General features: G+C 37.3%; 1 protein-coding gene across 1 annotated transcript in view; it reads right to left on the bottom strand.

The window, feature by feature from the left end:
• The window catches only part of LOC128015716 (phospholipid-transporting ATPase VA), a 51,530-nt gene that overhangs the window by 24,837 nt on the left and 9,641 nt on the right, over nt 1-17,052 (bottom strand). Inside the window, exons 2-10 of the mRNA XM_052599786.1 lie at nt 12,160-12,364; nt 11,514-11,599; nt 8,087-8,193; nt 7,150-7,281; nt 6,430-6,560; nt 5,936-6,188; nt 4,645-4,862; nt 4,352-4,546; nt 851-1,412 (exon numbers count right to left, since the gene is read on the bottom strand). Coding sequence (XP_052455746.1) covers nt 851-1,412; nt 4,352-4,546; nt 4,645-4,862; nt 5,936-6,188; nt 6,430-6,560; nt 7,150-7,281; nt 8,087-8,193; nt 11,514-11,599; nt 12,160-12,364 — 1,889 coding nt within the window. The remainder of the gene's footprint in view (nt 1-850; nt 1,413-4,351; nt 4,547-4,644; nt 4,863-5,935; nt 6,189-6,429; nt 6,561-7,149; nt 7,282-8,086; nt 8,194-11,513; nt 11,600-12,159; nt 12,365-17,052) is intronic.

The raw sequence follows: 17,052 nt of genomic DNA, 5'->3' as shown, positions 1-17,052 counted from the left end.
TTTTTTTTTTTTTTTTTTTGGACCGAGATTCTCAGTCTCTTAAAGGAGATTGATGTTGTTGCTCGGAAGGGGGCAGTTAAATATATATATATATATATATATATATATATATATATATATATATTTTACAAACTAAACAAAACTTTAATGTTTTATTTAATAAAACATTAATGTTTTATTTATACGTTAATGTTATATTTAATTTGATTACATTAATGTTTAAGTTAAGATTTACAAGAAATGTTAACTGCTACTAACTTTTAACTGTTGTAAAAAAGCACTTTATTTGTTTAAAGTTTTGACAAACAAAATTGTATTGCACTTTTGTTCATACAGTAGAACTTTGAAAGAATAAAATTACACAATACACTACTTTTGATTTCATTATTGAATTTTGCGCATGCTGCGATTAATCGCGATTAATCGCAGAAAATCATGCGATTAATCGCGATTAAAATATTTAATCGTTGCCCAGCACTAATTATAATATTTCACTATATTTTTACATAATTTTCCAAAGATTTGGATCAAATAAATGCATCTGACAGACCCATGAAGCACAATCTTTTGAATGATAATACATGCAAATATACACAAACATGTACAGTACATGATACAGAGGAAGAGAAAGGGGCATTGGAAAGGAACATGACTCAAGCCAAACTCAAACTTGCATCACTGTGAGCATATTAACGTTTTCTCAAATCTGAGCTTCATAGTCTAAATATACAATGCAATGGGTCAGTATTTCTGAATTGGACGTTCCTATTAATAAATGCATTGGAGCAGCCAAAATTTTGAAACCTAGAAATAAAGTGTGGGAACAATGTGCTCTTCAATGCTGACATACCTGTGGTTGGTCTGATCAAATCCATGATGACTGAATCAGCACCCTTGGAGTAGACTGTGATTTGCTCTGTTAGCGGGTGTTTTACCACCACCGACATCCTCTTTCTTGTGGAATCAAAGCCCAGTGTGTGCAGAAGCTCGAAACTCAGCTTGCCCAAGTGTGGAAGCTCCACGGTCACCTGATCTGGTAAACGACCGACAAGAGCACACTTATAGGCCCGGGCTGCATAAACCAGTGCTGCCTCATCCGGTGACTCTGCCTCATATCTGAGCTCACATTCATCTTGAGCCAAAGCTTTAGTTTTTTCAAAGTTGGGTGGGACGGGGCTGAATGCATGCTGAAGGTCATGCTCTGGACGCTTCTCCTCGTTCAGCTTGGTAAGCGTGTTCTCTGCCGAGGGGGAGGACAGCATGCTGCAGCCCAATTTATGGGAGGACGAGCGGTTGGTGGCCAGACTGGAGGAGCTGCTGCTGTTGGAGCCAGAGGTCAGACGGCTCGGAGTGAAGCGCTTGATGAAATCCTCTATGGTCTTCACTGGAGACTTCAACTCGTAGCGACGCACCTTGATAAGAACCAAGACAAATGTGTCAAAACAAAGCTCCTTAAATATTTGTGCGCATTTATTATTGCAGCCAACTGGGAGGTTGACTTGTGAATCATTCCATAATAGATTGCAAGAATTGTTTTTTTAACCACACAGTGACCCCAAGAATTTTTTAATACTTAGTTTACATAAAAATGAAAATGATGTCATTAATGACTCACCCTCATGTCGTTCCAAACCCGTGAGACCCCGTTTATCTTTGGAACACAGTTTAAGATATTTTAGATTTAGTCCGAGGGCTTTCTGTCCCTCCATTGAAACTGTGTGCACGGTCTACTGTCCATGTCCAGAAAGGTAAGAAAAACATCTTCAAAGTAGTCCATGTGACATCAGAGGGTCAGTTAGAATTTTTTGAAGCATCGAAAATACATTTTGGTCCAAAAATAGCAAAAACTACTACTTTATTCAGCATTGTCTTCTCTTCCGGGTCTGTTGTGATAGAGAGTTCACTGCAGTGTATGATATCCGGTTCACGAACGAATCACACGATGTAACCGGATCTTTTTCAACCAGTTCACAAAATCAAACTAAATAGTTTAAAACGGTTCGCGTCTCCAATAAGCATTAATCCACACATGACTTAACTGTTAACTTTTTTAATGTGGCTGACACTCCCTCTGAGTTCAAACAAACCAATATCCCGGAGTAATTCATTGACTCCAACAGTACACTGACTGAACTGCTGTGAAGAGAGAACGGAAGATGGACACCGAGCCGAGCCACATAACGAACGAAAGATTGACTCGTTCTCCAGTAATTTGTGGATTAATGCTTATTGGAGATGCGAACCATTTCAAACGATTCCGTTCGTTCGCGAACCGGACATCACTACACTGCAGTGTTGTGAACGCACTAACAACAGACCCGGAAGAGAAGACAATGCTGAATAAAGAGGTAGTTTTTGTTATTTTTGGACCAAAATGTATTTTTGATGCTTAAACAAATTCTAACTGACCGTCTGATGTCACATGGATTACTTTGAAGATGTTTTTCTTACCTTTCTGGACATGGACAGTAGACCGTACACACAGCATCAATGGAGGGACTGAGAGCTCTCGGACTAAATCTAAAATATCTTAAACTATGTTACCAAGATGAACGGAGGTCTCACGGGTTTGGAACAACATGAGGGTGAGTAGAAATGCATATTGCCATTTTGTTTTGTTGCAAATAAAACTCCCATAGTCTATAAATATTGTAGTTTTAAGTTATTTTGATAAAGAGATTCAGTTAAATCATCAAACATTTGTATGACTTGACAGTGACTTGACTCTCACAAAAATTGACTTGGACTTGCTTGAGACTTACTTCTGACTTGCACATGTGTGACTTACTCCCACATCTAATCAAAATTAAAACATGACACCACATAAAATATAAAAAAGGTGTAACAATTTATCCAGTTTAATAAAATAAGTGAACACTAATAAAAAAAACAGTAACAAACTGACTACAATATTTTTTTTTCACATCATGCTAAAGTTTTCAAATAATGAAACATTCACACTTCCCATAAAGGACTGATTATGGAAATGGTATGGTTCTTTTCTATTGCAAACATGATACTTGACTCTGAACTGCTGCTAATCATTATTCTTTTTTCTGTAATATTTTGACCATTGGTACCAGTCTCACACCTAGATTGCCTACACTTAATTTCATTGTTATTGTGTTTAGGGCATACACACGAGCAGCGCGGGGGTGTTGGAATGTTCAAAAACACTATAGACCAACGCTACTTTTGCGTAGGTTAACGCCCCTTTTTGGGGGAAAACAAACGGATTCCCCTGATACAGAACTTCGATTACCCTTCGATTATGCAAAAGTAGTGTTGGTCTATACCGTCGCTCAGCCTTTCAAACTTCTTTTTGCCCCCTTGAAGTATATAGGGGCCTTTGGGATCTGTCATTCGGAAATATGGCTTTTCTTATCACTGCTATGCTGATAACATTAAACTACTTCTCATTCCAACCAGATGATCCAATGGTAGCTGTTCACGTCACAGCCTGCCTGACAGCAAAGTAGAGTTGAAGGTGATGGTCCTTCATCCAACCAGAAATGTCTAAGACAGAACTGCCTGTGGTTTCAGCCAACCCAGAATTTCATCACAACTTCTCTATACAGCTAGGGTGTCAACCACAAATCCTTACAGGACAGCCAGGAACCTTGGAGTTGTGACCCATGATAAGATAAGCTTCACAGACCATATCGCTACAATAGCCATGTCCTGCAGATTTGCCTTATACAACATTAGGAAGATTAGACCTACTGGACAATAGTAATGGTATCTTGGCAGGCCTTTTGGCATACTATACAGCCTCTGAAACTGATTCAGAACGTAGCAGTGAGATTGATCTTCAATGAGCTGAAGAAAGCCCACTTCACACCTCTCTTCATCAGTTTCCACTGGATGCCAATAGCTGCTCGCATCAAATAAAAGGTTTGATGTTTGCCTACAAGACAACCAATGGCTCTGCACCAATATACCTAAACTCGCTACATTGCACATTTGAAGGATAAGCCATAAATATCTTTTACACAGAAACAGGAAGTTGCTCCACCTCTACATAGCAGAAAACCACCAAAGGAAGTTAACTGTGGCCAGAAAACGCCACAGCTCACACACAAGACATTAAGAAATTTGTATGACACAAGATGCTATAGTTGTTTCCAAGATTAAAACAAATCTCAATCTTAAACCTATATTTAATTGATACCCATGACCTCAACAGCTGTTAGCATTATATCAGACAAAAAAAGGCGCTAGGATTGAAACGATTATAAAATTGACTTTCTGACATTTTCTCAACGGAATTTCCTAAATTGCGTCAAACTACTGATGTAAAATAAGTTGCAAATGTCAGTTTCAGTTAATTCCTGGTGGTCGGTCTGCCTACCTTCTGTCGGGGTTGGTTGGGTGATGAAACAACCACAGTGTTGCAGATAGTGAGGGCGATGAAAAAGTCAAAGATGTCACACAGGTCAGGGGGAATCTGGTTCAGGGGCTGACTGTGAAAACGCATGAACTCCATCTGACTACTACACTCATTGACTTTATCCATGAGCTGGGGATCTGGAGTAATGTCCTTTTCCTATCAAACCAATAAAATAAAAAGTACAAATATCTTTAAGCATCGGGTTATTGAGTGATACATGAACAGCTTAAGGTGGAAAGGAAGTGTTTACTAACCATGGGACTGCTGAAGGCAGTGTGTTTGGACAGAATGCTGGCCCGTTTGGCTTCGGCTCTGCTCCCGGTGCGACGGTGAGATTTGGTGCTCTGTGACCTCAACACCACTTTTCCACTCTGGTGACTGGTGACGCTGTCCCGCCGAGGGAGAGTTCCACCATGAGATGTACAGTCCTCCTCCTCTGACTCCATTTCCTGGTACATTGCAAGCCTCCTTGCTGTGGGAAAGACACTTAGTTTGTCACTGTTTGAAACATTTGGGCTGTATACGGAAGACCTAAAGCTTCTGGCACCTTTTCCTCATGCTAATCTTTTATCTGAGCCACCCTAGTGAGAGTGAACTACATTAAAATATATATCTATTATTTATTAGGGCCATCAATGTATCATGTTAATTTAGAAGCCAAAACTAAGATAAGTTTACATGTAAATGTGTGTTTATGTTTTTAAAAGAAGTCCTTTATGCTTACTAAGGATGGATTTATTTGTTGACAACTGTAATATTATGAAAAAAATAAATAAAAAACTAATACGCTGGTTTGGTGCTTTTCTTATTATCAATTTTGAAAACAGTTGTGCTGCTTAATATTATTGTGGAAACCACAATCCATTTTCCCAATGATAATTTTCTTGGGCAATGGACCCTTTTCACATTTCTGGCATTCTCAGATTGACTATTTATAGACTAAACTTCTGTAGACTACACCAAATATGTTTTTGGGGATCCCATTTGCTCAAATAGCAAAAGAAAAACACCACAACTCTCAAAAAAGGGGGAAAATAGAGAGGTTGATAACAGCAGTCTGAAGAGAGATTTTGTTTTGTGTCACTCCCACAGCCGCTATATTAGAAACACACTTACAGCAGTGTTAACTAGTAAGCATGCAAAAATATATAAACCTTTTAAATTTTAACAATGCTTTTCATACATTATGTGAAAAGGATCCACTGGAAAGTTTAAAAGAACAGGATTTATTGGAATATGAATCTTTGTAACATAATATCTTTGCAAATTTTAAAAAAGCTGAATGAAAGTATCAAATTCATTCAAAAATAAATCTGCTACATGTCTTTGAATGATCTTCATTTGCTGGATTTTTGATATATGCCATTAATTGTAATAACTGATTAATTACATTAATTGGCATATCATGTAATTAACTCGATTCAAATTTTTACATTGATTGACAGCTCTATTTATACTACATTTTGCTCATATACAGATTATTAATGGTGCAAAAATAACTACAATGGCCCTTGTGTTGGCACTGCATACACAGAGAAATCTAACCATTGGCATCATGTGAGTACTCGACTCCTGCCACAGTACAACGGCGAAACACCATCTTGTTTTCTGTGAGTGTGCCGGTCTTATCAGAGAAAATGTATTGCATCTGGCCCAGGTCTTCTGTGATGTTCAGAGCCCTGCACTGGAGGTGAGAGTCTGTTTCCTCATCGTACAGCTCCATGTCCTGATGGATGAAGTACACCTGGCATATCTTCACTATTTCAATGGAAACAAAGAGCGAAATTGGGATCAGCACCTGCACCAGAGAAAAAGAGAAGTAGAGAGGTTTGTTGTAAGTTCATGCAGTGTCATCATTTCAAGTACCGCTGAGCCTACAACCAGATGGGAATTAAAGGAACCGTTCATTTAAAATCAAAAGCAGCTCATTATTAAATGGAATGGTTAAATCTAAAAGATTTGGAACTCTTCTACATAAGGAGCATTAATGTTAATCTAAAGCACAGGGTAACAGTCCCCTTACACCACTTGCTATTCACCTGGAATACAATAATCATGGTCAGGAAGAGATAAATGGCTGAGACCACTGGAGATAAGTCTGTTCCTTCTGGGCTCAGGACGTCAAAGACAGGCCTCTTATCTCCATACTGAAACATCCACAGGCCATGTCCTAGAGGAGGTTTTAGAGACAAAAACTTGACTGTAAAAAGCATGTTAAAATGGAATCATGGGTATTCTTATTCTCAAGAGACACTGAAAATTGAGGAATCTAAAAATGGTGAAAGAAACCAAAACAGTCCAATCACTGCTTCCTCTAAAATGCTTCCTCAAATCAGATACATTCATCAATCACTGTAGGAGTATTTTTGATAATGGTAAAAAGCATAAAAATAATACAAAAAAAAAAAAAAAATATTATATATAATATGTTTTGCTGAAAATGCAATGAAAAATTGTTTAATTTTTTTTTTTTGGGGGGGGGACTTGGATGTGAAAGATAAAGTTCATAATAAATGAATTTGGCAGCAAAACAGATTCACATTATGTAACACTTTAGTTAAAAACAAAAAACTTTTAAAGAGTAACACAATAGTAAATAATACTATATGATAGTTCTGACTCGAGGGATGAGCCACATCTGAAATTTTTATTTTAAACAACCAATATATGCACACCTCAAAAAAAATTCAGGCATGAAAGCATTAATTACTTTAATATTAGCATTAATTAAAACTGTATTAATGCAAAGTTTTACGTACCAATGGCAGAAAAGAGGCACATGACCAGGAGGATAATGACACACCAGAACACGTCTACATTCATCTGCCGCTCCAGTTTGCTGCGTTTATAACGAGGGCCATTGTTGTTCAGCATTGCTTTTGTCTCATGACCTAAGAATTGGTACAAAGCAGAACACTTACTTTTTGTAAAGATAATATCAGCTGCACCAGCCAGATGACCAGTCATCAAACAATTTACCGGTAATTTGATTTACAGGTCATCTGACCAGTTAAAATTCTGTCCGACAAACAAACCAGAAAGGAGAGTTGATTAACGTTGGTGGACTTGGAAAAAAAAGTGTGTATTGACCTCTTTCAGTGGTTGAAACAAGATACCTTCTGATTTTCATTTTGGTTTATTTTGTGCTATAACTAGTAAAGAGGAAGAGATCCATCACGACACATTAAAGAGTCGTAAAACTGTATTTATTCTCTTAATTTCTTAAAAATTGGGATTGGTCAATCATGGTATTTGTATGTAAACATGAAATCACAAAATCACACAAAATGTGTGATTTAGTTTTATTTTTCTCTTAATTCTAGGTATCCCCACCTTTATTTATTTTTTCTTATTTTTTAAGTTTGTTTGTAAAGCTCTTTTACTCTTGTAATAATGTATGTGATATATATTGTGTGAAAATGTATGTAAACTGCATTCTTGATGAGAAGAGTGTAAAAAAAGAACAAATCAAGGTAAAATGTATTTTTAACAATATTTAAAATTATGTAATTTTCAAAAAAAACTATTTGCCAATTATGCAGTGTAAATATTTAAAATGTAAAAGAATACATTTTTGACATGGCGATAAAATTACTTTAATGAGATAAAAGCGCACAGTTAAACAACACATACTTTGAGATGTGGTGGAAATGCAGTGGACAGTTCCAGTCCTGTTTTGGAAAGGCGGCAGTGTACCTGCATAGATGACGATTCCTACAGCCTCCTCTGTGTTGCGGATGGTGCAGCCCCTGAGCAGCAGATTGTCTTTGTACAGGCCGTCTCTCCTTCCACTGCGATGAATTCTGTCATACACACCATGCAGGTTCACTCATCACACTTGTAACACAACATATCTGTGAGAACATACTGTAGTCTAGTTCTATTCTGAATTCCTCCATCGTTTGCTACAACTATATTAGATTGGCCTTTAGAACCATATGATGTGGATACTGCCAATGGATATCTACCTAATTCTGCCTCCCTTGTTGTTGACCACATCGATCCATCATATTTGAAAGTCCACAGGGTTTCCCCCAGGATCCCTCTTTCACAGCACAAAATCAATAGTAAAGCCATGACCTCACTAAAACGGCTCTGTATACAGGTAAAGCCCTGAGGCCAACTGGATCTCACGTTTAGTCAATGCAGCACTTTTTGTGAAACCCCAAAGCCATGTCATAAAAGAACTGAACAAAGTAAAAAGATTCTCAGGATAAATGAGAGCTGAGGAGCGGCAAGGAATGAAATCTTAAATCCAATGAGACCTCCGATCTGAAGGTTGCTTGGGATTCCAACAACAGGAAAAAGTTCATGTGGCCCCAGGACTAAGTTTCCTGATAAAAATGGCGTCAAATGCAAATTAACTCGCACTGAATGAGCACTGAATGCTAAACACCTGTGGATGGAGCTCAGTAAGCTTTAATGGAAGCACTAATCCCAGAGCTAAATTCAGGATTACATCTGTTAATTAAAAAGCTGTTAGCTGAACTTTTCCTTGGTCAATTATCTGACAAGGCCTCCAGCAAGTCTTTTTCATCCCATAGTAGTGCATTTATCATTAAACTTTAACCTTGTTTGTACCCAGACCTTATATTATGGTGTCTGAAGACCCCATGCTCTCAATCACAGTTCTGGTTCAGTTCAGAGTCATTTGCATATTTGTCAGCTTAGACAAAGGGGTCAAAGTATGGCTTGTCAAATATGGTGCAGTTAGCCCTTGATCTTAAATGTAATAACTAGGCCTATGTATCATATGCTTGCAAAAAAGCATCTTTCTTTAAGGTAATTCATACATACTATCTGTACTCTGATGGAATAAAATCCTCATTTCGAGTCAAAGGTTTGGATTTTCTAAAAGATGCTTCAGAAGAAAATCTCTTATGCTCACCTAGGCTTTTTTATACATATTGTATTCAAAAACACAGTAAAATATTGTGAAATATTATTACAATTTAAAATAACTTTTCTGTTTTAGTAGATTTTAAAATGCGGTTTGTTCCTGTGATGGCAAAGCAGATTTTTTATAACAACTATTCTAACACATAACACAGAAGTCGCCTAAACAAAAGACCTATGCTGTGAACAATAAGCCCAAATAGTTCCAAATTATGAATTTACTGTAATACAGCTTGTAAAAATGAACACACGCAAAATTTCCCACTCGTGAATTTGCTTGGTCGTTCATTTGGTCAAAATGTTATTTTTTATTTTTTTGACTCCACTTGAAGGGCACATTAGTAACACTGTATTTACCAGTAAGGTGAATGGCTCAAATCAACATGCCCATGCCCTCCAGGTATCATCTCCTTGGTTTGCACAGCATATATTTGCCAGCTGGGATGATATCCTAATGCAATAAACTGTCGCTCCAACAAGACACAGTCCTTGGCGCCCAACATGCATTATGTTCCCACTTTTGCTCCGGTAAGCCATTTTGTGGTAACTGGACGAAAAATACTGGCATCACAACAAAAACATCTGTTCTCCATCATCCAGGGAAATAAATGTCACAATCCTTCTGGTTCCTGTCAGCTCACTCACTGGCCCTGCTTTCATTACCATACCACGTGCAGCAGGTTTCCATCAAAACACAGGAGATATACTTCAACCTACACAGCCCTGGATTGGCTAAAGTTCTTGTCTTACTACTGCTACAGCAGCCTGCTCAAATGTATTATGTATGCTAATCTCAGGCGTTTGACCTGTATGCTTGAGCCACCATTAAAGACTTTAAGACTGCAATGCAAACAAAGAATAATCTTAATCCACACTTTGAATTTCTAAACATACCAGATTGATTATGATGATTAACAATCATTTAAAATATACCATATTAACAATCATTTTTAAACAAGTGAAATACAGGGATTCCTGGGATCATTCTATGAAACAGGAGTATTTACTAATTCCATAAAATAATTCAAAGAACATTTTTGTAAGATTTTAAACATCCCATTAGATAAATTAATTTATACTGTCAGAAAGGTAACAGGCTTGACAGTAAAATTATTGACAGTTTTACAATTTAATTTGACATTACGAGCAGTCAAGGTCAAGAATTTAATAAATGATATTTCTATGAAGATCCACTTTAAATTATCATATAGCATATACTATGGCATGATAATTAACCAATGTCTTACCCCAAGACAAACTTATAATTGAAGAGATCACTTCTAGAAAAAAAATATGATTTTATTCTTTTTTTATTGTATTTAGTAGATTAAAATTGTGCTTTTTTATGGATATATTTAGAAGAGTCTATAGTAACACTTAGTAAAATTTGGCATCAATTATTGTTACACTCAATAAATATTAATAAGGAACACTATTTTTTGCCCTAGTTTTTAGAATGGCCCTTAAAGGGCATGCTACAGTGATTAAGTGAACGCACTGAGATGGGAGAGGTGTATCAACTTGTCAAGTTGAAGGAAGAACATAGTGAAAAATGAAAAAACGATGGCGTTTTCCTTTAAAAATTTTTTGCATCTTATCTATCCAGCTTACAACAAAGGTCGAAAAATATTTCACATACTTCAGCAGCAGCATGGCAGCATTATTTATAGCCTCTCCCAACCTTAACACTAAAAAATAAAAAGACCCATTCCTATAGTCTTCCAACAGAGAACGCTGCTGGTGAAAGGTGGTATAAGGTACAGCAGAATAATTAGGTAAAATAACAGGCTTGAAAATTCATCAGAAAACTGCTTGAGTAAGAGAAATACACACTGCCTCTCCACTGCAACCACATTAAACTGGATCTATGTGGGTCACAAAATAACCATCCATCCCATTATTTGAATCTCAGCAGCTAATGGAATTTTAATCATTGCTGGCAAAACAAAATAGTGGAAAGATCTGCTTCGTCTAAATGGTTTATGGAAAATATAATCATTGAATATAATGAAGGAATACAAATTTCATTATACATTAATAACTATGCATACAGGGTCAAATTTATTTGCAATACAAAGATTTAATAAAGTGAAGAGCTATGAAATTTCCATTGCATTAAGAATGTTGAGGTTAATCGTGAATACAATTTTCTTCAAATGTTTAGTTGGGTCATAAATTAAGCAATAAATGTAAATGCCTTTAAAATGCATAAATGAATTATACTTACATGTATCCGCGAAATCTATTGAGGTCATTGTTGGGCTTCTCGCATTCAATAACACTGTTGTATTTGAATGGGTCAAACTCACAATCCTGCGAATAAAAAAAACAGATTTGCAATTCGGGATCGGAACACTACATCTCTCAAGCAAGATAAATAAAATATTTTAAACTGAATGATTAATGGACAGTTCGCCCAAAAATGAAAAGTCTGCCATCATCTAACCAAGCTCATGTTGCAAAATGTCAATTTATTCCTAATACAAATCTTTTTAAGATTTTAGAAGACTTTGAATATATAACGAACAAGACTTATTTATTATTTTTAATGTGCCTTTTTGTATAAAACAATAGCAGCACGAACATTTTCATAGATTTATTTTTGGGGTAAACTACTCTTAAACATTCAGTTAATGTTGTCAACTCTCTTATTGACATCTTAAGATGTTACACATACAGGGTGAGCACCGGCGAGGGAAATTAATATTTGACTTTGGCGAGTGGTGTGAAAAGTCATCTCAGTGGACAAGCATAGACCATCTGAATACACAAACCATCACATTAACTGTTCTTGACACCAGGATGCTTCTATTCAGTTCTTTACTTAACTTATGGGATTTCACAACAAGCACACCACAGTCCTGAACACTCACCAGGTCGATAAAGCTGCGCACCACCTGCCTCTGCTTGAGGTTGGTTTCGCCATCCAGTGTGGCTGTCTCAATGTGACACAGGCGGTCCGGGTCGCTGCTGCTGAGCAACAAAACATCCGCTGGCAAAAGCTCATTGCAGCGCAGACGAATGAAGTCTCCAACCCGCACCTCTTTCCAGTATTTCTCCACGTACTGTTTCTCACTCCTGCAAAGGGCAAAAGAAAACAAATGTAATTTACTCATAATCGTGTCGCCAAGTAAAAAAGGCTTTGTTATTTCACAGAAGCCACTGTATTCTATTGGCACATTCCTTTCAATATTAAATATTCAAATCATTAAATTGAATTTTAATGTTCCATGTTGAGATTGGCAGATGGATGGATGGAAATTTTCTAGAAGTCTCAGATTCACTGATTGAGAGACAGACACAAAACATACCCAGAAGTTGGTGAAAACAATTCAGGACAGATTATACTGACTTAAAACCATGTACAATTTTCACAATTTGCTTCATTTAATATTAAATGTATCTGGACACTTTGCTGCTTGTAACCTCTTCTGCTTGTGTTGTTTTCTGCATTAACAGTGAACATATCCGTAAACCGTAAAAGTGGAAAAACAAGACCAAACAAACTCCACACAGGACTGAACAAGAAACACACCACATTAGTACCGTGGTCAAAACTGAGAGGTTAGTGTTCATGGTGCTGGCCTAACATGATGGGCAACATGACGCCTATTTCAGGAGGACAAAATAATATTAAAGGCCCTTGGCAAACATAGCTGCAGGGACTCTGGCTCTCTGAGCGCTTCTGCTAAACAAACCTTCCTTCTATTTCTTTTCCCGCCTTTCCACACATAAGAGAGCTTTTTTACTGCCACATGGGAATGTGGGGCAACCTCTTACACAAACTCAGCTTCAAGAGATGTGTACAAATTAGAGGAAGAGCTAATTCTCCATGGTTTAAGAGAATGAGTCGCCTGATGGCAAAGGAGGAAAGGTGAAAAGAGTCTCTTGACAGACAATAGTCCTTCAGGAATGTTTTTTTTTTTTGGAGGCCAAAACTGCTCTGCTGTGCTTCACTAAAACCCGCTCTTTACACACCTCTCAGAAACTATGTCATGCAAGCCCATCATTGCACCAACAGAAAGAAGTTATCAGAAAACTAATCAAAAATAGGTCACGGGAACTAGCGCGATCACAAAACGAACATGATAAAAGCGGCCGTCTGTTTGCATGCTTTGTTAAATATTTAAATCCAAAAGCATCAATGTTTCACTAGAATAAGTGATATATTGATCATGATGAATTATCAGGATTGAAAATTAGTCACACAGAAATAAAGCGTTATGAAGATAGTCTGTTATCAGACATTTCGCTCAATCTGTCATGCGTTTATGTCTTTATCAGCATTTTAATCCATCATAGATGTCCTGGCAACAAAGGTTCACTTGAACTGGAAACTAAACATCTTTTCCAACTTGAGAACTATATACAGTCAAAGAATTGTTTATTACACAGAATCTGTGCCAATATCATTGGCCATAACTATGTCAGCAGCACTTGGCACTGAGTGTAGTTTTGGCTCCTTATCAATGCATCCTATAAATGTCTCGGACACACCCAGTCTGTTTTTCTTCATTAGAAACATGCAGTTTCAAGTAGTAGTAGAGTGAACGATGGCACCGTCTATCGCCGACGGCTGACAGACATTATGATGTTAAGCTGACATGTCCAAGAAGTTACAGCACAAACAGCTTTGAAGATAAACTCTATTTGGCAGAGCAGAGTGTGTATGCATCACATCCAGATCAATGATTTGAGTTATTGAATTATTGAAGAAATGTGCACTGGCTCACATTTTGGACACAGATTAATTAGCTCTGAGAGAGGGAGAATGAAAAATATTAAGAATTATTTTTCAACCAATAATATTTTTATTAACATCAATAACTACTAAAAAATGCACTTAAAATAATGCATAACATTCTTTATTAAAGGGGTCATATGATGTTGCTAAAAATAACATTATTTGGTGTAATGAAATGTATTTATGCGGTTTAAGGTGAAAAAAAAAACGTATTATTTTCCACATACTGTACATTATTGTTTCTCCTGTATGCCCTGCCTTCTGAAACACGTCGATCTTTACAAGACTCCTCATTCTGAAAAGCTAGGTGTGCTGTGATTGGCCAGCTGTCCAGTGTGTTGTGATTGGCCAAATACCACAAGCGTGTGACGAAAATGTTACACCCCTTAACATATTGTTATCCCGTCTGACCGGAGCGACAAGACATAAACATTAAACCCAATTATAAATGTGATATAAACAATTTATAGTTGTGTCCCCTTTTGGAAGGCCAAACAAAATAGTTTCGCTTTCTCAACGAAACAGCGTCACACACCTTAGCCTTGAGTCCTAGAGTGAGACACGGCCTAGAGAGAGTGGAGGCCGGCTTGATTGAGCAGAGGTGGGCCGGCTTGAGAACGCCACGGCCAGCTGATTCTACGAAGGAGATTGCCACAACCACACCGCTTCATCTATGGTGAAAGCAGATTCGGTGATCCACAGTAAAAAGTTGACGTATTTCCTTAGCGACCAGCACGGATCAGCTCCAGGCATGACGAAGCAGATATCGTCCTCTTTTGGAAGGCCAAACAAGGTAGTTTCGCTTTCACAACCAAACACACAGTGTCTATACATCATGGCGGCGGCAACTACAATACTATAACGAGAATAAAAGGTATGCCTTTCTTTGCGTGAACATCTGGGCAGCGTTATGCAAATCTTCCCACATCGTAAGGTAGTGTTAGAAGGAGCCATTTTAGGGGGGTGAGGACGAGTCTCAACTTTTATATAGAATATCGTTTTGGATTTGAGACTTTAGTCTCTGCAACTTTACAGATCTTCTTTTAAATTAAATTAAAATGTATGCATTTAGCAGACGCTTTTATCCAAAGCGACTTACAGTGCATTCAGGCTATCAATTTTTACATATCATGTGTTCCCGGGGAATCGAACCCCCTTTATGCACCAAGAGCATGTAAGGCTCCAAACAGAAAGGAAAAAATTAAAATCGCATCATATGACCCCTTTAATATTTAATTCATAATAATCTTATTAGTTAGTGCCCTGCATGGGTCCATTTTTGGAGCCCCGTGCCCGCCCGTACCTGCAAAGTTCAGCACCAAATCCAACCCGTCACCCGTCATAATATAAAAATTAAATCCGCACCCACCCAGACCGCACCCACCCACCCATTAATATTTTGCCTGTTAGCCGATCTGTGCCCGCGAGAAATCACACACGCTAAAATCATTCCAATTAAAGTGCTTTATTTTTTATCTCGCACCTCTCTCAACATCACGACAGTGTCATTAATGTGCTAACGACAATGCGCTTTGTTTTGCGCCATTCAAGTAGCCTACAATCGGCACCTGATTAGGCTATGGAACCTGATAACTATACGCAAATAGACCTATTAATAAAAAAAGAAAAAAAAAGAAAAAAAAAAACAAGAAGAAAAAATACAACTTGAGCCTGTCGCTCACAAACTATGCATTTACTTTCCCTTAAGGTTACTGTGCAGGAAAAGGATATCGTCCACAGTCCCAGGTATAAGTTGCGTTCTCCGTTCTTGGATTACAAATCCAGCTGTGGAAAAGGCTCTCTCTCTCTCGCAGCGCTGTAGCAATGGTGGTGATGTGATAGGTCAAAATGTCATATCGTTGTTGCGTATGTGTAATGGTAATTTAGACATACAAATATTGCACATATTTTTCATCCGCACCACTACCCGCCCGAAAGGAGTTAATTATCCGCCCGCATCCCCACCCGTGAATTTTAGGAATGTCAAAATCCACCCATTTCAGCCACTTTTATGCAGGTATCCATGGATACCCAATAGGGGTGTCACGATTCTCCAAATCCTCGATTCGATTGCATTTTCGATTCTAAGGTCACGGTTCGATTCGATTCTCGATTTTTACATTTATTCTCTTTAAAGCACAGATTGTCATTTTTCAAACTAGACTTTTATGTAATATAATATCTGACCTTTGTTTGCAATGTACCACATTACACTGTCAAATTTAAAACTTAACAACATAATGTAACAACTTATATCTTTAGTCAATTGAAAACTTAAAATAAACTGCCATCCAGTTTCTCTTTTGTAAGTGCAGTCACAAAAGATGACATTCAAGTTCATAACAAAACAAACAAAAACAATAAAAAATGACTAAACTAACCTTCAAATATTACGATGTATCTATTTAAAAGATTAAAGATAAAACGCTTGTTAAACACTTCACTGTCATTCATTTAGATTTATATATATATATATATATATATATATATATATATATATATATATATTTTATGTATGTATGTACAGTATGTGTGTGTGTGTGCATCATTACAGTCTGTAAAATATGTGTATCTCTTATTACAAGACTGCAATCATTAGCAATCAGAAGAATTCCAGTTAATCAAGTATCTACAAAAGATCTACTCTATAAACAATGCATTAAATTACATTAAAGACAAAAATAAATTAAACAAGCAAAAGAAATGATTACTCGCATGTATCTGGTCCACTGATGAAGTTATGGGTCAAGTCAAGTGAATTATTACTCATTTTCTAACAGGCGTCGAATACTGACTTTAGGAAAAGGGGAATAACCAATGACATTTGAACAACTAAAACAGCAAGCCCCGCCCCACGACTGACAAAAATAAAATTGTTCGCGCGAGCAGAGGTGAGATGATCGAGCGCGAGGATGTGGGGAATGAGCATGCGCGCGCGAGGGCTTTTATTGCGCGCAGAGTACATGTCGCGCGCCAGCATCAGTTGAATGCTCGGTTATTTTTGTCATTGATTTGCCGTCAT

The sequence above is a fragment of the Carassius gibelio genome, chromosome A6, assembly GCF_023724105.1.
Source record: "Carassius gibelio isolate Cgi1373 ecotype wild population from Czech Republic chromosome A6, carGib1.2-hapl.c, whole genome shotgun sequence".
NCBI lineage: Eukaryota > Metazoa > Chordata > Actinopteri > Cypriniformes > Cyprinidae > Carassius > Carassius gibelio.
This window is presented reverse-complemented; position numbering and strand designations above follow the sequence as displayed.